General features: G+C 36.5%; 1 protein-coding gene across 21 annotated transcripts in view; it reads left to right on the top strand.

Annotated features, from left to right (window-relative positions):
* Positions 1-23,685, top strand: part of SORBS2 (sorbin and SH3 domain containing 2) — a 145,029-nt gene that overhangs the window by 60,622 nt on the left and 60,722 nt on the right. For 3 of the 21 annotated variants that reach the window (XM_077177435.1, XM_077177438.1, XM_077177436.1), the window contains exons 3-6: positions 6,218-6,267; positions 13,868-13,894; positions 14,891-15,015; positions 16,007-16,624. In XM_077177435.1, coding sequence (XP_077033550.1) covers positions 6,258-6,267; positions 13,868-13,894; positions 14,891-15,015; positions 16,007-16,624 — 780 coding nt within the window. In that variant the 5' untranslated portion in view covers positions 6,218-6,257. Of the gene's footprint in view, positions 1-6,217; positions 6,268-13,167; positions 13,264-13,867; positions 13,895-14,890; positions 15,016-16,006; positions 16,625-23,685 lie in introns of those variants that run through there. The other 18 variants (XM_077177447.1, XM_077177446.1, XM_077177434.1 and 15 more) reach the window with 12 other exon arrangements.

Here is a 23,685-nt window from a genome sequence, read left to right as displayed (position 1 = left end):
GAATGCCTTTAAGGCATCTGTCTTACAGTGGCGTTTTTTGTAATTACATCTGTGCACACCATTCCACTGCATATTTACTTCAGTGACATGCTCCCATACAGTAATCTTAAATAATTTCCAGTCTATGGAAAGATTCTATTTGATCAAATACAGTTCCTGTAAAACAACAGCAGATGTGGAAGACAAAAGCAGGGAACAAAAATAACCACCACTAAAAGCTAGAAATTTAAAATTTGGTAGTATTAAAAACAGTAGTAGGTGCCTGGATAAAAGCGTAAGAAATGTGAATTGGAGTCAGCAAGTTAATGGAACTTTTCTTTTAACCTTTATTCAGTTAATGGAACCTTTCTCCTTCTTTATTTATATTGAAGTAGTAAAAATAATGAAAAAAAAATCATAAACACCACAAGCATGACTGGAATTATTAATTAAATTTACTGTAGTGGTAGAGGAGGAGATGCAGAATGTAAGAGCAGCAGTTTGTCCTGCTCGTTCCTTTTGCAGCTGTAAAAATAACCAGTAAAATGTACAGAATGTTGTCGGCTTGAATAACTTTCTTGGTATCCTCGTATAGCTGCACTGTCATTTTAGGAAAATGTTCTGCTACTGAAGTATCTGAGAAGTATTTTGACATGCCAGCAAGTGCCTATTTAGAACCAAGTGCAGAAATTTTGTTTGTTTTTCACTACATACCAAGTCAAAATAAGTATCTAGTAAAAATCATGCTACAAACAGGCAAAATTTTGAGCTTCATATGTTTCCTCTAGAGAAAGAGACTTACGTTGATACCAATTTAAATGCAAGTGTTTGAACTTTTTCTACTAATGCTATGTGCACAAAGATTGCTGTTAGAAACTTGCAGTTTAGAAACATGTAGCCTTTGCTTTTCCTATCAGACAATTAATAAGTTTTCTATGTTGCATGAAGAAACATGGGAAAAAAAGATGCTTAATCTTGCATTTATAGCATTCCCAGAGAAATTACATTAGGAAAAGTGTCTGGAAAGCAGTTCCTGTGTCATCAGATTTATTCCCCTGCATTTAGACTGTCACATTTTTCACTTACACCTGACAAGCTAAGAGTCTTAAGTCTGACCACATCACTCCTGACAAGTGCTTCAGACTTTAATGATTCTCATGAATAGAAATTACCTTATGATTTTCAACTCGCTTTTAAGGTACATGAAATGGTTAATAGGGCTTTTATTTCCTCCACTTGCATCCAATCTTGATGTGCTTAGAGAGACTGATCAGCCATAGACTCCTGTGGTGGATTTTCCTGTACAGATGCTCTTTATACATTTGTACATGGGAATTAGAGCCAACTGCCATTGTCCAACACCAAGTCTTCAGTATACTGAATAACAATGTTAGTATTGTATTTGCTGAGGAAATAGGCTCAAATATCTGATCTGCTGTAAGTTAGATATCAGCCTAAGATAGTTTGTTTGTAGGACTGCAGATGGTCCAGGAAACAGAACTTTTGTGTGTAGAGATTTCCCCGGTCACACACTTACTGCTGCTGAGTACAATGTGACTTCTCTATTGTGTTCCAGTAGAAATTTATGACCATGTACAAATTATTCACCATCCCAATTGTTTAATGATCTGACCAGTACATTTCCAGATAATATGCATATGTGTAATATGTACAATGGCACTGCACTTAGCATAAGGATCTCTTCTTTTAAGAAAAACTTTAAAGTTAAAATTACAGAAACTATGATTTCAATTGTCTGCCTATGTTTTTCTCTTTGTTTATCTATCTGAAAACACTTTAATTAGAACTAGACTTCTAACTTCTGAGTATTCAGGTCCTTGTAGGCTAAGGTAGTGTGGTCTAGGGCAAACAGTATTTATGCTTGTGTTTAACATAAAGCATAAAAATATTTCTGTGAGGCTTTCATGAAGCACATACTAAAGCATATACTCAGCATATGCCTTGCTGTGTTGGATCTTAGCAAAGATCCCCTGCCATTTTGGGTAATTCTTGTTGCATGTTAATAAAACTGAAACATGGGGGAGCCATTTTCATTGCAGGCATCATCTGCCTGTGCTCCATCAAACATTTTCTCATACAAAGAGTAGATTTCCATATAAGATTTCTACCAGCTTATATAGGCTCAGCAAAAGAGACTTCTAGCAAGGAAGCCTCAGAACAGCTGTTCCTTTGTGCAAGTGTTGGTGTCACAATCTAAACACTTGGGGTTTATCAAGTTTTCATTGCATTCTTATTGCCATCATTTTCCTGCTAACAGTAAACATCTGAAAGAATTTCTTTTAAATAGGGAGAGAAATAAAATAGCCAGCTTCACCATACCTTCAGAACTAAAGCTTCATACTTTTTTTACCCTCCATCACTGAGTGTATGAATTGGCATATGAGGTATATTGACTCGTTGCAGAGCAGGAATGCTCTGCAGAGTCTTAATGATGTGCATTAAAAGAATTTACTGCCTCCTGCAAAATAGGATCCTGCCTGGTAATAAATGTGTGTTTATAAATCACCTGCAATGTTTAAACTGACTGAATAAACAATCCTTGTAGTAAATTCACCACTGATTCGATTCCTTAACTTTGCAGATATTTTCTCAAGTAGATTACTCTCTCAAGCTCAAACTATGACACTGGCAAGCACCATTAATGAAAGTCTGACACTCCCTGTCATGCAAGTCAGGAAAGCTCCTGTCCTCTCCAAATATCTGGGAACTGTTCTCTTCCTAAGAAAATGAAAATCTGTAATTTTCCAGCCAGACACACTTATCTATCCTGCTGTTGATCCATCTGTACTCTGTGTTCTAAATCAGTCACTCCTCTCACCAAAGGTCCTTGGAGTAGAATTCAATACAAAGGATTGTAACTGTAAAGAGCATGTACTAGAATTAGATTTAGAATTAATAAAAACAACACTCTATCAGAAAATTACATTTAAATCAGTTTTTCATAATATCTTTTGTGAAATGCCAAAGAGTAAATAACAGAATCACAAAAATGGTAAGGTTGAAAGGGACCACATTGGGTCACCTGGTCCAACCTTCCTGCTCAGGCAAGGTCATCTGAGAGCACAATGCACAGAACTGCGTCTAAATGGTTCTTCTGCCTTAATGTTTGTAGGTGCTTGAAGATCTGAAAAAGAATGGAATTAAATCCCAACAGTCAAGTCATGCATCTTGATTCATGAATAAACTGAGGGTGGGGAAACCTTCCTTGACTTCTCACTAACCCTTTTTATAGCTCCATATGAATGTGGAACAGAAGGGGTGACAGAATGTTTTCCTTCAGCACCCCACACTGCAGAACTTACCGGGAACAGAAGTAATTACAAGTAGATATCAGGGTCTCCTGGAGAAAATAGAGCAGATGTCAATGAGATTCCCACAAGTCTTTTCAGTAACCTCTTGCAATGCAAAGAATTTCTGAGCTGTTAATCATTGTAATATTATCAAGGATATGCATTTAGTGGAACTAAATGTAGCAATGGTAACTACAGTTGTATGCAACCCAACAGACCCATTTTTGTGCGTTAACACAGTCATTCATTTCCTGATGCATTAGCTCTTCCAGATGAAGTTAACTATAGAAGAAGGTCATGAAGATTAATCCAGGATTTCCCTCTGCAAAAGCTAGGCCTGCTACTGTGCTTAAACTTAGTGTTCTTTTACCTCAGCATCAAAGATGAGGTGTGAGCCCAATCCAGGTGACTGATTTTGAAATCTCCCTCACTGCAGTGGTGCTTTGTGTGCACAGACCCTTGCAGGCCTTTGTTCCACCACAGCATTGGCTAGCTGAGAGCTGAGTATCTCAGTTGGCCATCGGGTGTGCATCTTGGCACTGAAGTGTCTGATGCTTCCAGTGCAACATTCATTGCCTCTGTCAGGGGCAAACCCATTCCCAAAAAACAATTTTCAGGAGGAAATTAAGAAGGAGCTGAATTACAAAACAAAACCAGCCCTTTGCTCCCGGTTCCTCCCCCACCACTTCCTTCTTGAAGCAAAGATCTTAAAGGCTGATTGAAACAATGTTGAATAAAATTATTTCAGGCATATGGCATTTAATTTCATTGCATTCATTTGGCTTCTACCCCAGTATCATTAAGTATTTGAATGGTGCTTTAGCTCTTTAGAAGCAGAGAATTCAAAACTACTTTAGTTTTAAATACTAAAGGCCTGTGGTTTGCATGTGTCAGATTTGGATTGCCTCATTTACATGCATATCTTTTAGGTATGCAGGACTACGTTGTTTTTCAGCAAAATTAGATTAATGTGGAAAAATTAGTGATTTGTATGAGGCCCCTCAGTGAGTGTCAGCCATGTGGCCTAAACTGTTCAGATAGAAGTTGTCAGGAGTACAGATCTGTAGTGCTCAAACTGAGTTTTGTCTGTTAAAACTTGAGTAAGAGTTAAGCATGCTTTGGGTAAATATATCAAAGCCACCTGCTAGAAATCATTTTAGCTCTGCAGTGTTCCTGGAGTCCTCTACTTGTTGGGTCTGAAAATAAATATCATGTTGCATTTTGTGTCTTATATGTGGTACGGTCAGCAATTCAGTTCCAAGCTAAAAGAAGGCATGGAAATGGTGTCTCCTCTAGCAGTCTGAAAATGCAGTGGGAATTTGAGGCTGTAAGAACGTTCTGTAGCAGTGAAAGAAATGCAACATTTCAGTCAGAGACCATATATAAAAAAAGAAAAAAATTTCTTAGTTTTTATAAGAGCTTTTAAAAATTCACAGCAGTAGTTTACTGATAACTACAGCATAAAAATAATATTACAAAACTTCATTCACTGCCCGTTGTTTATTTCCATAGCTCTCAAGAAATAAAAAAAATCAAAAAATCAGGAAATCTCAAAAAAATACATATTTTTTTGTCACAAAACTGACTGAATAATAGCAGCAGAGATCAGATCATTGCTGAAAAACAGTAATTTTTTCAAGCAGTGGAATGTCTGGCCTTGTTAGGAATACAAGGGAATATGGCAATATACATATTACCTTAGAGGTACGGTTAATTTAGGCTTCCTGTTGAGTTGAAGTGAAACTGGAATTATTTTGATATTTTGTTTACTTGTATTAATTAGTACCTTAATCTCCCATCATAAAAATGGCCCCTCATGCATACATTCCAACTTACTCCAACATAGTCAGGCAGTTTATATTTTTAATTTATTTTTTGAAGCTGTATTACATTACGAAATCTGATTTTACCTTTATTTTATCTTGGACTTGATGTGGGAATAAGGCAGTAGGAGAATTTTTTTTTTTTAGCCCTCAGTATTTTGGCCTCTGGTGTGTCTGCACGTTTGCTAAAGTAGATTCTGTTGGACAGTGTATATGTGACAATACAGATGCTTAGTATGCAGACACCACTTTATCCTGAGATAAAGCTGTGACATAAACTGGCAGTAGGTGGAAAATAGTGTCTGCTCCGTCCCATGACATCGGTGGGTTAAAGTTGGCTGTTATATAGCATGTTATGAGATTTCTGCAGTTGTAGTTTGGCTGGTTGTGTTTTACTATTTGTTTTTTTGTAAGTAATATATAGAGTTGGGATATCTAAATAGATTCAACTTTCGTGTGCACTTTACATTATTTTGGTGCAAGTTATTATCTGTAAAAAGTGACCTGATTCGCTGCTCCATTAGGAGTTTTCATAAGGATTCCTGTGAGTGCCAAGACACGTGTCTTGATTCTGTGCATAGAAATACATCAAGCAAGATTAGGAATGTCAGTGTTGTCTGGGGAGACATATTAAATCACTGGATGAAAACAACAATATCTGCTTATAAGTCGTTGAAAAAGACTTGGTAACTTCGGCTGCTTAGAAAATATTTGGAGAGATCTACTCTTCACATCCTTTAGTTTGCGCAAAGGAGTGAATAAACCTTGTAAGCAGCTTTTGAAAATATTTCCACATTCCCGTATGGAAAATATTTTTAGTTTATAGTTTCAAGACCAGGAATTTAATCACTAGGTTTTTTTATCCTACAGCAAATATTTACAAGAAAGCTACTAAACACTTGAAGATAGGGTGACTTATAATGGAAGTGACAGCTCATCTTTAACTTTGGAAGGACAAGCAATACCAATTTAATTAAAGCAGTGTTAAAATAGGACTGCCATTTGTATCACAGTGATTCTCCATCCCTCCAAAAAGCTCTGCTGCCATTTTGTACCACACATTCTTGTCCTGTGCAAATTAATAGATCGTTTTATTTTCCGCAGGAAATCTGAAGACTTTTATAGCAAATCCTCCAGTGTCAAAATGAACACAGGTATGCTGCATCTGTGAGATTTTTTGTGTTGTTTTTGTGAGCAGAGAAGATCCCAAATTTACTAGAATTTTCATAAACAAATTGTACTTTAGTTGGTGCTGAATTCAAAATAAGCTGGATATTTTAATAGTATGCCTGCTTATGTGTATTTGTATCCCATATATAAAATTTACATACATGTTTTTCTATGTATGGACATATATGGATACATAAAAGTGCATGCTTAGACTTCTGTGCTTAATTTAATAGTATCAGTTTTGTGCGTGTGTGTTTTATGTGAAAATACATAGTATGAGGATACAACAGTGGTGGAAAAGTGTTATTAAAGCATCACGTTTTCCTAAGAAAATGCACATGCTTTGAAAATCCCTTATTTCTGTTCTGTACTGTCACTAAATTAAGGGGCATATAATCCCTGTATTGTAAACTGTACTTGCATATCAGCTGAGAATAATCTTGAGGATGTGTTATACTTAGAGTGCTTTGTATTTTCTCTCAAGTTGCTGTAACAGATGTATTCACCCGATTAAGGACTCTATAGAAAGTTATCTTCATGATCTATGACAGTGTACTAATGTTTGCTCCTGAACTTCTGAAGCCAATAAGATAGTGCTGCTCTTTGTGCTGGAAGAGGGAATATGCCTCTTGAAAGCAGACTGCTGAAATTGTGGCCTCACTCAGGTGTAAATTTTCAGTTGGAGTCAGCTCTTTCAGGCTCCATAGGTGAGCTGTCTGGTTTGCAGATTAACTGTGGTACAAGGACAGACCTATCCATCCTTTCCAAACCAGTGGCTTTATCATTAACCACAGTGCTTCACCATGTCATGATATGTGGGACCTGAGGACCAAAACTACCTTTGAAGTCTGAATTTCAGCAGCATGCTCTAAGTCAAAGGGATTAGCTTTTCTGTGATATAGGTGCCATTATCTAGATCACTGTATTAATCCAGCTTCATGGCTTCCTGTTGTCTCAGACAACTGAAACTCAGTAGGATCCAGTTTTGGAGCATATTTTTTAATTCAAAGTTAAAATATATCGGTTCACTTGAAACCACTACATTTGTTAATAGAATAAACAGGAGAAATTAAGTTTCTCGTTTGAGTGTGTTTTGAGCGTGTTTTGTTCCCCAAAGTTTTGGTTGTTCTTAATTGTTTTTCAAATCCTAATCAAAGTGGTGTATTTTTCATTTATAAAAATACTATTTGAAATTTTTCCCATACCTTTCTCATTTTTGGTGGAGATGTCTTTTCTAAATGTGTCAGTCTGCATAATCCAGGTAGTACTAAAATACGACTCGTTTCACGGAACTGTAATTTCAGATGTAACTTTCCTAATCATCATACTATAATTACATTGTGCATTGCCATCATATGAGTCAAAATCACATGATAGAGGTAATTTTATAGCTTCTACTTCAAAAAATATGAATAAAGAGGTAAATTGCCAGTTTGTGCTACTGTGGCCCCAAAGTATGATGCTGTACTAAGATTTTTGATGTAAGTTATGACTTTGATGTTGTTCGATGCTGTACTAAGATTTTTTATGTAAGTTATGAAATCTCAAGAGAGAAGAAATAAGATTTAAATAATCTGCAGCTGAATGACTTCTCTTGGGGATTGGGAGTCTTCTGATCAGACAGGAGCCTTAAAAACAGACCTTAAAGTCCTGAACACACCTGAAATCCTCTCCAGTTACCTAAAGATACCATGATTTTAGGTTGAACTTTAATCTACTCTGCACTTGGACAGTGAAAACATTTTTTTCATCTTCTATGTGCTTGATATTAATGTGCATGTTATCAGCTGCACTGAAAGGAAGGTATTGACAAAATGTGGCAATTGTTATCAATTATTTTATTGAGGTAGATTGTTTTCTGACTGTAAAAAAAATTAAAAACATGTGAGTAGGATGTAAAAGTGGATGTCTTACACCTATCCTTGCACCTATCTAAAGCATTACTTCATTAAGAAAGAGTGACTCAGGTGGAAGCTGTTCTATGTGCTGTTCTGGTCTAGCTATTTCCTTTTTTCTGTTTTTTCTTTCCTTTTTTTTTTTTTTTTACCTTTTTTCTTTCTACAGTATGCTGTCTTTTGAACATGAGTGCTACAGCTTTGGTTTGGGGTTGGTGGTTTTTTTTTATTTCACTGCTTTATAACAGAAATTTGTACATGGTGCCATTGTAGGTTATCAGTTGCTATTGATTTGCCACTAGTTTGTTTTAAAAATACGCCTTTCATCAATGACTCCTGCAGATAAATGAGCTCTCTAGTTTGATGCCAGTAACTGGTGGAGTGGCAAAGCTAATGTATATGCAGCTTTAAAAATAAAAAGTAAATCTACTGCTTAGACTGGGTTCCTCTAATCCAGAGTTCCTTCCCTGTGGCTGCAGACTTGGCAGTCTGTCTCAGCAAACCCTCCGGAAGATATTTTTGTCTACAGAGAAAATGTTTTGAAGAGCTTTGGTTTGCAATACTCTACCATATATGGGAGAGATCTTTTAGCATTTGATGTTAATTCTGTTCCACATGTTAGGAAGGAATATTCAGCAGCATAAGGCAATGAAACATTTTTGCAAAAGCAAAGAAGCAGAGGTAAGATACAGATAAGGTTTTTCAGAAGTATCAAGGGTACTTTGGCTTCTGCTTCCTTTTGGAGTTCAAATGTTGTCATAAATCTAAAATAGTCTCATAGAATTTGTGTGTGTTTTTAAACCCAGAGTAAGCAATCATCAACAGAATCATATTTTAACCTATATTTAGGGGGTTTCTTCAATAAGTCTTCAGGTATTTTACAGATTGATGAACATCATTAGCTTGTTTGCTTGATTAACTAACTCACAGAAAACATGAACTGCCCCTGAAACTCACATCAGATTAAAACACAGGATAAATGTCCTTATTGTTCATTATGCATATGTGCATGCATAGCTCATGTCGAGGAGAGGTAGTTGCATTGAGGAATAAGAAATGGATAGAAGTTAATAGTTAAAACAGATTCTTAGTATTCATCTGCAAATATTTTGGCTGAATTTCACACAGATCATTCTTGATAAATGCATCTAATTTTAAAGCTGTTAAACAAGTTAGCTGTTTGCATTAGATGAAGCACATAAAGAACAGCCAAGAGTGAAAAGTATTCAGTTCTGGAGGATTGCTAATATTATCTGTTTGTTAAAATTATTAATGGAAGTCATTACATGGACTATTCTCTTGAATATTTTGTCTGGGAGACAAGAACATAATTTCTTGGGTCCATGTAGAGTTCCTGAGCAGATTATTAAGCCACTTTTAAATCACTGAAGTAAATTAGGTGCCTTGAGTTCCAGGCATTCTACAAAAAATTTAAATTTTAACAGCATGAAAGAACCAAATAATAAGTTTACTTGTCAGTGTAGATTATGTTGTAAAAAAACTCATCAGCACATGCAAAACTGAATTCAGATAAAGAGTGGAAGGAGTAGAAGCCCAAGTAATAGCCTGCCCTGCCAGGATATTCCCAGACCCATCATGAGAGCCATCAAAGGCCTATCTGTCTCCATAAGCCTGGAAGAGCACAGGGACACAAGGGCAGGCAAGAACACGAATTAGGGTGACCCAAGGAACAAAGGGTCTTCCTTATCCAGGGCTGTTCCAGGAGAGCAGGCATGGAATGAGTGGCAGATTCAATGTTTGAGCCCAGTTAGTTGCTGGAAGGATCCACTCTGTCCACATGTGCCATTCTCCCTGTTGGAGCTTCAGCCAGAGAGGAGAGGGTGGTGAGGCCATTGTGCCATGTTGGTGTGAGGGCTTGGGGCTGTGTGTCTGGCCATGTATGGATGTGGTGTGTACATCTGTCTGCTAGGAAGGCATTTCCAGTCTCCCTCCTGGTTGGACCTGGGGACATAAACAGGCAGCAGCTTGGTCTGTCCTGGACGGTTGGACCCAGCATTATATTTTTACCTCAAAAGGTCAGAATGCAAGTAAGGAATAAGAAGCCCTGCTCTAAAGACTTCTAAACTAGAATTCACTGTGCAGACAAAAGGAAAAATTATACGATTCGCAATTTCAGTGAATAGAATAATAATCAGCAAACCTAATGTTTGGATGCCATTTTTCTTCTCTTTAATAAGCTTTAAGAGCTTATTAAAAATTTCTTGCCCCTGGCTGCTCTCTCTCACCCCTTCACACAAGGTCAGCATCCTTTCATCTTTGCCCTCTTTGTTCATGCCCCTGCTTTTACTAACTCTCCGAAACAGTCTTTTTAAGAAACCCACCCCTTGCTCTTACAAATGAAATGGTGGTGTTTTGAATCGTCTCCATCTCGCTTTGGGGCAGGACCCAACCAGTAGACCATTTGTCAAATACAGATACACAGCTCACTGAGGATGATGCTGTCTCTAGTGGGAGCAGCTCTTGGGGCTGTGAATTTAGGGGGAAGGGTTAAATGTGGAAACAATTAAGAGAGGAAGAGAAAAAGAAGCTGCGATTACATTTTAGGCAGCTGTTTTGATTGTGAATTATTGCCTGACTTCATATTCTAGCACTGCCTGCAGACCTTAGCTGGTTTGGGTCTCCTTTGCTTCAATGTTAAAGCAATTTCTAGTTAGACAGGACTCCTTCCTGAAGAACTTTTCAGGTCAAAGGAATTGTGAGTGTGTGTATGCGTATTTGTGCCCACATTTTTTATATATGCAAACGTTTTGTATAGAATGTTTCATATAACCTCATTTGTTCCTTAAGTAACAGCTATGTGATATAATTGCTTATAGTTTGCAAGTGAAATGAGCAGAAGATCATTAATTCAGTCTTCCTTACTGTTTCTTAATACTCCACACTCCACTTAATGGGAGCCTGGCCTGAACAGAGATGAGAGGATGGAACCCATCATGCATCAATATGTGCTTAGCCACACACATTCCTATTCTACTAGAAATTTTGCACAACTCAACATCATATGAATGTGAGGTTATGTCTTAACTGAATGCTAATTAGATCTCATTATTTTTTCTACAGATACTGATAAATAATGCAGGAACAGACTTGTGAATATATATAAATTATATATATAGGGGTAAATATTGTATGTAGTCAGTTAAAATCTGTTTTATTTCTCTTGCATGAAGGTAAAACACTTTGCTAGATTATGGGTCCATGAAGTATACATGAAAAACTAAATGGAAGCAGAATTTTCTGAAGTTAAAATAATTAAATGTTTGTAGTCATTTTGTCATGGTCTTCACTTTCTCTATCATAAAATTCAGGAAGGTATCTCTTGAAAAGTTACAAATAAATTGCCACTGAATTTGAATAAGAGCTGTGACAGTATAAAATTTTTTTTTTTGCACATTAGCTTATATTAAGTGTATGCTTTCAAAGTCTGCCAATATTCAGATTAGAAGAGAACCCCAGTATTGACACATCACCAAATCTCATTGGAATTACCTCTGTTGGATGTCAATGGCGGAGGAAAAGGAATACAAGAAGGGAAAATGTAATTTCAATTACCATTTCCATTCTGTATTTATGTAAGCAAACTAAAACACATGTACAGATTTGATAGCCATTGCCTTTGTGTCACACGTACAATGCCAATAATTAATGGCAGGTAATGTAGTGCTTTCAACTACTGCTGGCTGAAATGATTTGGCCTTTTGCCTTGCACCTTGGAATTGGCAATGAGTCTTTGGTACCACTTTCCTCTAAGGCAGTGGCTCTGATGTTTGCCAATGTTAACAACTTCTTAATGCATATCCTACAGGGCCTGTGGCCAGGGGAGTATTGGAAAGATTGAAGTAGCAGGGGGATATTGGAATGAGCAAAGAAATACCAGGAGCTTACTTCTCTTGCAGACCTGGGTTAGAAATGACTCTGTGCTCAAATCACTGCTATTATGGCAGATACTTTCTGAAAATAGGTTGCAGGTCTTCATAAACACCTTAATTTTATAAAACTCCCTGTCATAGGCTACAGAAATAAAAAGGCATTTATCATACTTGTAGTTTTTGACTTCCTTGAAGCACTAAATCAAATCTCAGTAGTATCAAATACTAAAAATAATTCTTTTAGTGACGAGCAGAAAAATACTCTAGTTAAATATAATTGCAAAGAATATTTATTAACTTTATTTTACAACTATGCTAGAGTTGCTAAAAAGCTAAGTTCTGTCTTCTAATAATAAGAGAGTATTTATAAAATGTAATGGCAGCTCCAGTGAGAGAGGAGTAGAATAAAGGAGTTGAGCAAGATCCAGAAGGAAGGTTTTTTTTCTATACCTCATTTTTTAAAAATTATTTTAGATTTCTAGTCATTTCCTCAGAATGTTATTCAGTTCCAGATATATATTTCTTTTATTTTTTTAACTTACATTAGATAAAAAAGGGGAAGAGGGACAACCAGTTCATTTCATCAAAATGAAAAAAAAAATTATGCCTTCACTGGTAATTTTGTTTCTGGAGCATAAAAGATCCAAAAGGAACAAAAGTACTTTGTCAGCTGATCAAACATGAGCTTAGTTTATGAATGGTGTCTTTCTAATGCCTACAATGAAATTATTTTACAGTGCAGATTATTGATTAATATTATTCTGAAACGCTTAAGCCTTTATCTTGATTACTTGTTTGCTTTTGCTAATTAGCTGTAATTAAGCAGTCTTTCAGGTAACAGAGTGTATATATTTCCCTAGTGGATTAAGTATTAAACACAGCTTTCTTCACTTATTCTCTGTGAGGTTTATCGTTATTTAAAGCCTGTGAAATTTTATGTATTCTGCTAATCTGCCAAACCTGCAAATTCAGAGATTTCTGCAGCAGTTCCTTAACTGCATGTTTATTTTCATGTGTGTTTGGCATATCTCACAGTGTGATGTGTTGCATGTGCTTGCTCCCTTTGTCTGGGGCTGCTGTCTGTATTGTTTTGTGCTTCCAGATAGCGGTGGGTGTGCTCGCAAACGTGCTGCAATGTCTGTCACACTAACAGCTGTGAAGAGGGTTCAGAGTTCTCCAAACCTATTGGCCTCAGGTATCACCACCAACCACTGAGAAAAAACTGCTGAATGGCTTTTTTTCTGCTAATGTGCATTTCTGCCATATTACTTTGCCAGGAGGAGAAGGGTAGCACTATTTCCTATCACACTGACAGATGTATTACTTCTACAGTGCTTTTTAGAAAGTGTTCTTAATTCCTCTCTGCCTATGTTTAGTAGTCATTCATGAAAAAAATCAGGAATACTTAGGAAAAAATTAATTACATTTGTAAATTAATAAATTAGTAAATTAATTTTGCTTTTGATCTGTGTTTTGGGTCTCACACCCCCTGTATTTTCTTTCAAGATAACAAAGCATGAAAAAGACGTTTTACTTATTACAAACTTTTTACTGAAACTTGATTTAAAAACTCTTCTCAAGGAAAGGAATCTGAGTGTTGTTTTAAAATGATTGTCAGAAGCTAGATTAGTTTTAAAAAATAATTTATGAAGATTGTTTACCTAAAAATATTCATAACAAGTAAAACATACTAAATATTCATTAGACAGGCAGAACTGCATCTTATCAATACTTCTGTGTGTTTTTTGCAAATTTGATTTATTTCTAACACAAATTAATATTGGATATTTCTTTTTCAGGGTCTGATTCTCAGTCTCCAGATTCAGGTAAATGAAACACTGTATTATTTATGTATCAGTGTAATACCATGTAAGTGGATTAATTGCAATAATCTTCTATTTATTTGATTTCATTATTCCATACTTCCTCATTCTTCAAGGGAAGCACCTCTGAAATTAGGTAATTCTAATTGTTAATGGTTAAGACCTCAAATTCAGGGCTCATTTGAAAGCAGTAATTTCATGTAACACAGAATATGTTGTCAGAAAAATGAAATGTGTGGGAAAAAAACAGACTGCTAATTTGCCACCTTTAGCTTCATCACTGTGGCACCATTCAGTGGTACTTGCTATTTCCTTTTTAGTGCCTTACTCAGGATTGCAAGTTCTGCCCACCTTCACTTAGCAGCCTGCTCACATAATGTGTCACTGTTCCCAGCCTCTTACGGTATTTTGTCTTCAACATCTCCCTCTGTGTTTGGCCAACGCTTTGAGGGCATTCCAGGTCTGAGGATGGAGAAAAAAAAAAAAACATGGTTGGCAGGAAAATAGAGGTGTAATTTAGATTTTGCAATAAGATTGGAACACTATTGGGACAACTAGGGTACTGTGGTGAAACTTTTGAAACTGCCATGACCAGCTAACCTTACATGAGTTGAGATGTTTTTCAAAATCTAACACAGCCATGAAGTTCAAGAATGTAATCTGAAAGTGAAGAAACTTGAGCCTGATTTATACAGGGGCTGAAGCACCAGCACCTCAAAAGGACTCTCAAGGTTAAAAATCCACAGTCTGTATGAAAATTGTGGGAAGATGTCTACCTGCCCAATACCAGAACTGTTGTCAATGCTTGAATTTTCTGAACTTTTAAAGATTAATATTTTGTAGAGTGGCAGCTTTAGCCATGTTCTTATAACTTCCATGGTAAAACAGCGTCACTGTCAGTTGTGCAGTGTGTTTAGTAGGTGGGTCGCTATGTTGAGAGCAGTGCAGATGTACTAATCACACCCAAAAAATGGTTTCATTCTTTTCTATTTGCAAAAGCTTGGCGATCTTACAATGATGGCAGCAGAGAGACACTGAATGGAGATGCTAGCAGCTCATCTCTTTCAGCAAAAGGCTTCAGGAGCGTGCGGCCAAACCTACAGGATAAAAAATCACCAACTCAGGTAAAACTGGACACACCACATTTAATGCTACACCACTGCTGGGGGTTAGCACATATGGATGGGATACCTCTATGAAACATTGCCTGATGTCTTGCAGACAGTGTGAATCACCTGCTCATGTGGGTCACTAAAGGCTGCTTTGCTGCATAGATAAAGCATACCCCACACAGGCTGTGTGCCCCCAGGTTAATTACCAGAATTTGCTTTCAGTGAGCAAGACTGCTAAATAAAACTAGGTCATACACAAGTAAAAGCTTTCTAGGAGTGTTCCCAGACTTCAAAGAATATTTATTAACAGTTTACACTTGGAAAAATCCACCGGTCATCAAAATATCTGAGGATTAAGATGTATTAATTATATGGTAGAAAATGCTTCTGCCTGTTTTGCAGAACAATGTAATTAGAGCATACTAAAAACAGAAACAAAAAAAAAAAAAAAAAACAACCAAAAAAACACACAACATAAACAAAAAACCACCTCCATGCTTAGGAACATCTTTATCTGTAAAAAAAAAATCAGCATACCAATTTTAATACTCTCTCTGGTACTATTTTAATTCAAAAGATTAAGAGGCTCTGTGTTTTATATATGTGTGTTACCTGTGAATAATTGCTTGCTATCTAAGATCATGGAGTACTTACATACCTGAATGCTTTCACAGCAATAATTCTTTTTCAGTGTAAGAATTGTTTTTTTAAAAGAAAATGAATGACTGTGGGCTTCCTTCTGATCCTTTCTGATCCCACTTTGGTCTGAGTAAACGGAACATGTGGCTTTTTAAACAGAAGTTGCACAGGAAATGGTGGTGGGAACCTGACCAATTTAGTTGTTCATTGACTTTAGCAATGTTGAGATGAAGCCCTTTAATTTGCTAGTTCCTTTGTTTAAATATAAAAGTAAAACTGAACTATATCTCCTACTAACATTTACTTTCTTTCTGTTTCTTCTTCAATGTTATTTTGCTCTGTGTGGATGCTTTTGGCAAATAAGGCACCTCTGCCACCTCCTAGAAAAGAAAGCTTTCGGAAAGCAAGAGTAACTAATCCCGAGAACGAAATTAATCTCCAGGCAGGAACTACTGGCCCAGCTAAACACCTCCTCTCAGATACTGCCTATTACACTAGTGAGACATTTGTGCAGGAGACAATGTCTTCTCAAATATCTAACACAAGTGTGTCCTATGCACAGAAAATCATTAAACCCCTGCCCTCAGTCTCCAGTGCAGACACAGGCACAGTAGCTGGCATTAGCACCACTCTCCATCAAGGCCAGAGGCAGCAGTCTCAAAAACGTAAGATATCTACCCTGAAATTAACCCGGACACGTGACCCAGCAAGTAGCATTCCTTGTCATTCACAGCAACAGCTCAAGCCTGTTGAAGAGCCAGGGTTTTCACAGAGGCCTGTCTCACCTGCCTGTAACCCCATGCCTGAGATACACACAGCATCTCTTTCCGTTCAGATAGTTCCCACCCCTGACAATAAAGCAGAGCCTGAAATCCAAGATCATCCACCTAGTATTTCTCCAGACACTTCAAAGATGTCTTCAAAGGATTTGGGACAAAAGTCTACAGTTCTTCCTTCTTCACAGGCTGCAGAATGCCATGTGGTATATTTAATTTTTCCATCTTTTATTTTAGATCTTCATGAATCACTTAATAACCATCTGTTTAGTTATACTTACATTACCAAAGTTAGATCTTGTGTTTTCTGGGTAAAACTACCTGTCATGTGGACCAAAACAGAAATGAACAAAAACTGAAGGTTTTGGAAGGTTATTGAAAAAAAAAACTTAGCTGAGATGGAAGGCAGACTTCTTTATTCATCTGTGAGCACTTTACAGAGTGCAAATGCAACATAGGAAATTAGTGTACTGTAGGTGATGCATCTGCTCAAGTGGCTCTTCCTAGAGAGGATTGCATTAGAGGGTTATGCTGCCTTAGATGCTGGAAGGATCAAGCAAGGTTGAGTTGGATTGGGTTGGTTTGGGTTGGGGGGATCTTAAATGCAGCTGTGTCAGATTTCTAGGGCCACAAAAAGTAAATTTTGTGAGTCAGTGCTTTCTGCAAGGCTGGGCACTGGCATCTCCTATGTGTCCTGTGCAAAAGAGCTTTTTAAAGAAAATGGGTCTGTAAATTCTTTGTCAACAACCTTCATATGAAACATCATGGGGCACTGAACTTCTAGGTCCATCTGTTTCCCCTATACCTTACACCTACTGAAATGAAAATTCTTTAACTGTGCTGATCTCACCTAGGAGGAATTGGAGTATCAGACACACAGTGTAGGACCAGAGGAGGCTGAGCAGGGTTTGTCACCATTCAGAAACTGCCTGAGTCAAATAAAATAAGCCTGGGCACAAGAAAGCAGCAGTGAATACATACTAGGCAAAAGAAGAGCTCTGAATAGGCTTTTTAATTTCTACTCTGCTTTACCTAGCCACATTAGGGTTTTTCTATTTAAAAAGATAATTATTCTAGCACATCTACCAATATAACAGCTTATCTGTGTTTGAAATGGATGTACAGATTGCTGTAGGTCTAGGCATGTCTGCCTCAAAGCTTTGTCTGAGGGAAAATCCCATCATGGCATATTTGTGTTCATCTAGTTCTGCTGGAATCATTGAGGCTACTCTGAAGTAAATACAGCACTATCTTGTAAATTAAAAAGTCCATTTACAGCCCTCTTGTCAATAATAGTAACACCTCTGCTTTTCCAGACTGAGGTTCTTTCAGAGCATCACATTTAACCAGGTTTCTACTCTGGAAGACATAAGTATCTGCATTAAAAACAGGGTAGTTTTAAAGTTGTGATATGTCTGTCTCCCTCTTCAAATGCCAAGCAAAATTTTTAATCAGAACAGAGCTCTGTTAAATTATATGGCAACAGTCTGCAATGCTCCTTTTGAATTCTCTCCATTAAAAAATAGGAGCACAGAAGCAATAACCACATTTTTCCTCCTCAAGACTAGACACAAATCTGTCATCTTAAATCCTTCTTTTAGACTGCATAAAATTTAGAACATTTTGAGAAAAAACAAGTTGCTTTACCCTTTAGAAGAACCAGTCTGCTACTCAGTGATTTTTGTCAGGTAAGACAAGTCAGTTCAAGCAAGAGCCACAGTAAAGAATCCATGTCAGAAACAGCAAGGAAAGCTGAGCCACAGCTTTTTCTGCTAGATAGGGTAGATATGAAGATATTGCAAGTCTTTTAAATATGGGTATCAAAGGATACTGTCAAACAGCAGAACAGGTGTAGGTGTGGCCAATTCAACTTTTGCATCTGTTATCTTTTCACTTAAAAATAGTTGCTCAGCCTGTTAGAATATTATGCATTATATATGGGCAGATAAATCTCTCAAACAGAAAGTATGATAGCTAATAAAGATTAGGGGAAATATCTTTTTATGATTAAGAATAATACTCAAAGTTGAATCAAAAAAACTAAAAATAATTCATCTTCTAGCTGCTATTTTGGAATTTTAAAAGTCAAAACAAATTTTGCATTAATTTAGAATCACATTAATTTAGAATCTTGTTTAGTTTCACTTCAAGCTGTAAAATCAGAAAAGTATCTGTGGCTTATTTGGCAATTCTGCACTTAGTTTTCTGCTTTCTCCTTGATTTCAGGATGTGGGAAGCGCTATCAGAAATTTGGTGACTGGGTTGCTCTGAATAAAAGGAGAAAAATTTCACTTGATCACAGAGATCATTAAGTCATGTAGCCATCTTTTCAAGCTGTATCCCTTTATGGATCTCTTATCTGCAAAATGCAGCTGACATTTTCTGTGGTGTTCAATTTTGAAATAAATTCTAATGAAAGGGGGCGTATTTGGCATCACAATTGAGTGGTGGAGCCAGTGGGTTTTTGTAGCTCCTTGCTAAAATACATACCAAAAACTAGAGTACAAATCAGCATGTGAGATTGTGTAAAAATGTGCATCAGGTGAGTTCCAAAAATGAAGATGCCATGAACTAAGATTAGAAATAAAGGCTGCAGCTATATGTTTAAAAATTATTTATTTTCTGACTCAGGTCTCAGTTTAAAACCTTGAAACTGTTCTAGCTAATGCCAAATATTAAGATCCCTTTAGTGCTATATATCATAATATTTGCAAAGGTCACAATTTCTCTCACATAGAAAACTAACTTTCATGCAGGATAGTATTCTCATTTTTTAAATTATTTTAGATCTGCAAGCTCTACAGGACTTTGTGTAGGAGTTCAAATACTTTTTTACCTGCAGCTTATAGGTTGTATGTCAAGCTCTGTCCTCAGAGGATGCTCTCAGACTGTAGATTAGGCCTGTCAGCAGTGTTTAAAGTTGCCAGAGTAACTCTCAAAAACCAAATAGACTTAGAAAGGTGCAACTCTCCCTATGCATCTGGGTTTATGTATGTGAAGGAGAATGAGGTAAGATCAGGTAATTATCTCTTCTTAAGAGGTAGTAAAGAAGAAATACTGTGCATGTGGGTTATCTGTGTCTAGCCAACATGTACAACTGTATTTTGTCACAAAGTATGGAAATATACAGCCCAGAGGGAGCTTGTGTGGTCCAGGTTAATGTATCTTGCTGTTTGTGCTCCCATTTGCACTGAATTTCAGTGCTTATCTGTTGAAAGTTTAGGAGCAAGCAGAAGTGTGCTATGACTCACTGAGTGACATTTTGTAAACACTCCTACTCAGAGAAAGGTTAAACCCCTTAAAAGTATATATGAAAATAGAAGCATTCAGGTTTCTCAATATTGTTACATTATTACAGTCCCAAGAGATGCTGCTTCTTTGCACCACACTGCAGATAGGAGCAATGACTGTATCCATCTCAACAGAGAAATTGGCATTTCCTAGTATGAAACCAGTAGAGGTAAATTTTATTGTCCAAGTTTCTTATAAGAAGAAGTTATAAACTGATGAAGAATTCTGAACTGCATCTTCAGAAATAATCACCTCTTTTTTTTTCTTTTTTTTTAATTATTTTGTTCCTGGGTTCCTAAGTGTCCTGTTGTTCTAGATATTACTCTCTGAAACTGAGGTTGCAAAGCATTTTTTTTTGTTATTTGAATTCCCCGGATGAATTGAACACTTGGTTTAATCCTGATGTCCTGGACGAGTAAAACATCTATAGCAGATTTTTATGAAAGTGTTTCTTTTGACAGCCTTATAGCTGTAGAAATGTGCATCAATGAAAATAAATACAGAATTAAAAAAAAAATCCAAATCAATTCATTTAGTACATTTCTGAGTTTTAGGTATTGGCAATATGTAGAGTGATATGGAACAAAGAGAAAACTGGTTTCAGTATTCTGGGGACAGATGTGAAGTAAAGAAAATTTGGCAGGTATTTTTCATTTTAAGTTCTGCATTACTAGTATTGCTTTAGACAAGGGCTGAACTACACCTCCTTATACTGAGTTTAGAATAAGAGGGCTAGGTAGAAAAATGGGCATTGGAATATAATTTGCAGCATTAGTTTGGACATTTTGAAATCAGCTTTTAATAATTAAAAATAGAGGTATTTTTACCCATTTATGCAAATGTATGGGTGTAATTTGATTGTTGATTACTAAACTCTGCTATGTATTAACACAATGAATTTATTCACTTATCTCTGAGTCTCCTTATCTGTGTCTTGACTGTTGAAGCAAGGCCAGGACTCTGGTGTCATTAATCTCACACCACTCCCCACATATCTTGCATTAAAACAAGAGATGACTGATTTTGAGACCCATACTAGGGTCACCTGTTTACTTTATATGAATTGGATACCAGCTGTGCTCTTCAGGCCTGACATTTTACTATTTGATGGAAAAGAAGCATTTCAAAGGACCAGCAGATGTCTGCAGCAAAGGCTGCTCTTCAGACCTTCAATTCACATCAAGACTGATGACATTTATCTGTCTCTCAAGTGTTGCTCCACAACCCAAGACAGCCACAGTCTAGCTGGTTTTTCATCATTTGATTAAGTATTTGTTGGGCATTTAATCTGCCTGACTTCTGCTAGCATTTGTGCTGCTATATCAATAACAAATCTAATCTGAAGCATGCTGAATGGAGCCAGTATTAAAAGTTTTCTGAAATGCCTTCAGCCTTGTCTTTTTCATATTTTTCACAGTGAAAAATATAAGAAAATATGATTCATAGCTGAGATTGCATGCACAGTGAAAAGTATGAATCAGTAGTAGCCAGTTGTATGTGTTTGAGATTACCAACATTCCATGTCTTTTTAAGTGATTTAAATCAGTTTTCAAAAACAAGGCTGTTTTAAATCACAATTTCAGCCACTCTTTCCCACAGAAATGATTATATATATGAAAGTATTGTAGAGCCAGGCAGAATAGAAGTTCTACTCTATAAAGCCTAGAAGCTTTATGTTGGGAATCAGCTCCTAGAATTGCTGCATTCCTTCTGTCTGCATTGTAAGAATAACAACTTTATATTCTTTTTTAGAATTTGGCTCAAATAATCAGCTATTATTTGCCAATCACAACAAATTAAATTCTTTAAAATCTCAGTTTCATTAGCTCTCTGGATGCACCCTGAATATCTGTCCTTGTGTTGTCTATCCCTTCTTTTCTCAAGCATGCAAGAAATCTCCTCAGTTCAGAGCCAGACGGTTTACTAGATTTCTCAACTCCCCAAGATGTCCTGCTATTTTAACAAATAGAGATTAATTTACACATTTTGGCTCAGTCATATATAACTTTTCTTCTGGGGATGCTGAGAGGATAAGTGGTCTCAAGAACTTCAGAGCTTCTTTTTGGCTCTGCCTCATAATTACAGCATGATCTGGTTCTTGTCTTTTGCTGGAGATCTTGATATGATTATCTGATGACATAGATGTTGAAAATCATCATGAATGATGATTCTGTCTCCCCTTTATGTACCTGTGAGGTGAAATTGCAGTTTCTTATATGTGTGTGTAAATGCTAACATCTTAAATATATTATGCTGCATAATCATCCTAATTTTTCATGACATCATTTTTAATAGTAGTCCATTGTTCTGTTGAAGTTTCCATTGGCAAATTAGTTCTCTATGAAAATACTGTGTCCTTTTACAGTCATACACTCAGTTATTGATTATTTTAATTAAGAGGTAATCTGTTCAGATCTCCTCTATGAAAAGATTAAGTTGGGGGGTGTTCAATTGTAGATTTGAAACATTGCTGTGAATAAGATTTGGATTTTAAGCTGTTTGACTAAGTTTCTTCACTGTTTTGACTGCAGATTATAACAGCAGCTTTTGCCTATTGTTGTGTACCCTAGAGATCCAATGATGCCAAAAATTTATTTTTAATCAATTGGAACAATTGATAGTAATAGATATCTGTTCACATACTTAAGATTATTTTCTGTAACTCTTATTTATAGGGATGGTCCCATTGACCTCAGTAAGGTTATTTGTGTAAATTCTAGTTGATCTCAACAAGAATTATGCAACTGGAACCCCAGTGACCTCTTGTAAGTAGCATAATCTGGGTTGTGTTCCAAGTCTTCCACAAGGGCTTTAGAAGATATTTTCAGATTTTGGATTAAAATGCCAAAATGGCATTTTAATCTGATGGCTTGAAACATTTTTTGAATGATTAAAGACATCTGCCTAGTCTAAGCATAGGAAATATCCATATTACTGATAACAAGGTGATATGGATGACTGAATGTTTCTTTTTATAGTGGTATTTACTACATATAGTGTCTTACTGTCCTCTGTTTTACATAAATTTAAAATCCCAAACAATCTTTCCCAATAGCTTTTCCAGATGTCCTCAGCCCTATCAACAGTGAAACCCTTAGTGCTGAAGTAGGCAGCATTTTGAATACTTAGGAATTAATGGAAAGCTTGTGGTTTAATAGGCAGTATAGAAGGATTTGTGTAGCTGTTTAACAAATACTAGATGCCAACATGCTTTAGTTCAAAAAGAAGTTGCAGATGCAAAAAGCCACTTGCAGGGCTAGTTTAAACTGAGTGGCCTGTGACTGATTTGAAATGACAGAACATAAAGCTCACACATTGTGTGGCAGTTTTCAGAAGCACTCTCAGGAGATTGTTCCCTTCTACTTTTAAGGAACTGTGCTGAATCCAAACTGGCATGTTTTGTTTCAGTATGTCCTGTTCTTGTGTTCCCAGTCTTTGTTCCCCAGATTTATACCAGTTACCCTAACAATCCTTATGTCCTCTAATGTTGAAAAGACTTCTATGCATACACTTCATAGAGTAGGTTGTGACAGGGTGCTTCCAGGGTGCTTGGAAATTCTAAGATCATCCAAATATTTTCATTAGAGAGGCAGTGGAGAAGTTGTATTCAGTCACAAGAGGCAAAAAATTCTACCAGCTATTACTTGCAGATCATATGAATAGTCATTAAGTGTGTTCCTGTATATCTGGCAGTCCTGCTCATCTTTATATTACAGTTAATTTCAAAATCATGCCTATCCTTGACAAAATAAGTGTCACATTTACCGAGATCAGACTTGCAGATACATTTTTACTTTGAAAACTACATGGACATGACATTCTCTAGCCTCATATATATGTGAAGAATAAAATAGTGTGACCCCCTCAATGCACAATGGAGATCATTAATATTGCAGTACATTATGAATATTCATCCTCAGCACACTATGGTTTCTGGCATTGCTTCCACTAGTATTTTATGCATTCATTTCTTTCA

Source organism: Agelaius phoeniceus, chromosome 4 (assembly GCF_051311805.1).
Source record: "Agelaius phoeniceus isolate bAgePho1 chromosome 4, bAgePho1.hap1, whole genome shotgun sequence".
NCBI classification, from domain to species: domain Eukaryota; kingdom Metazoa; phylum Chordata; class Aves; order Passeriformes; family Icteridae; genus Agelaius; species Agelaius phoeniceus.
This window is presented reverse-complemented; position numbering and strand designations above follow the sequence as displayed.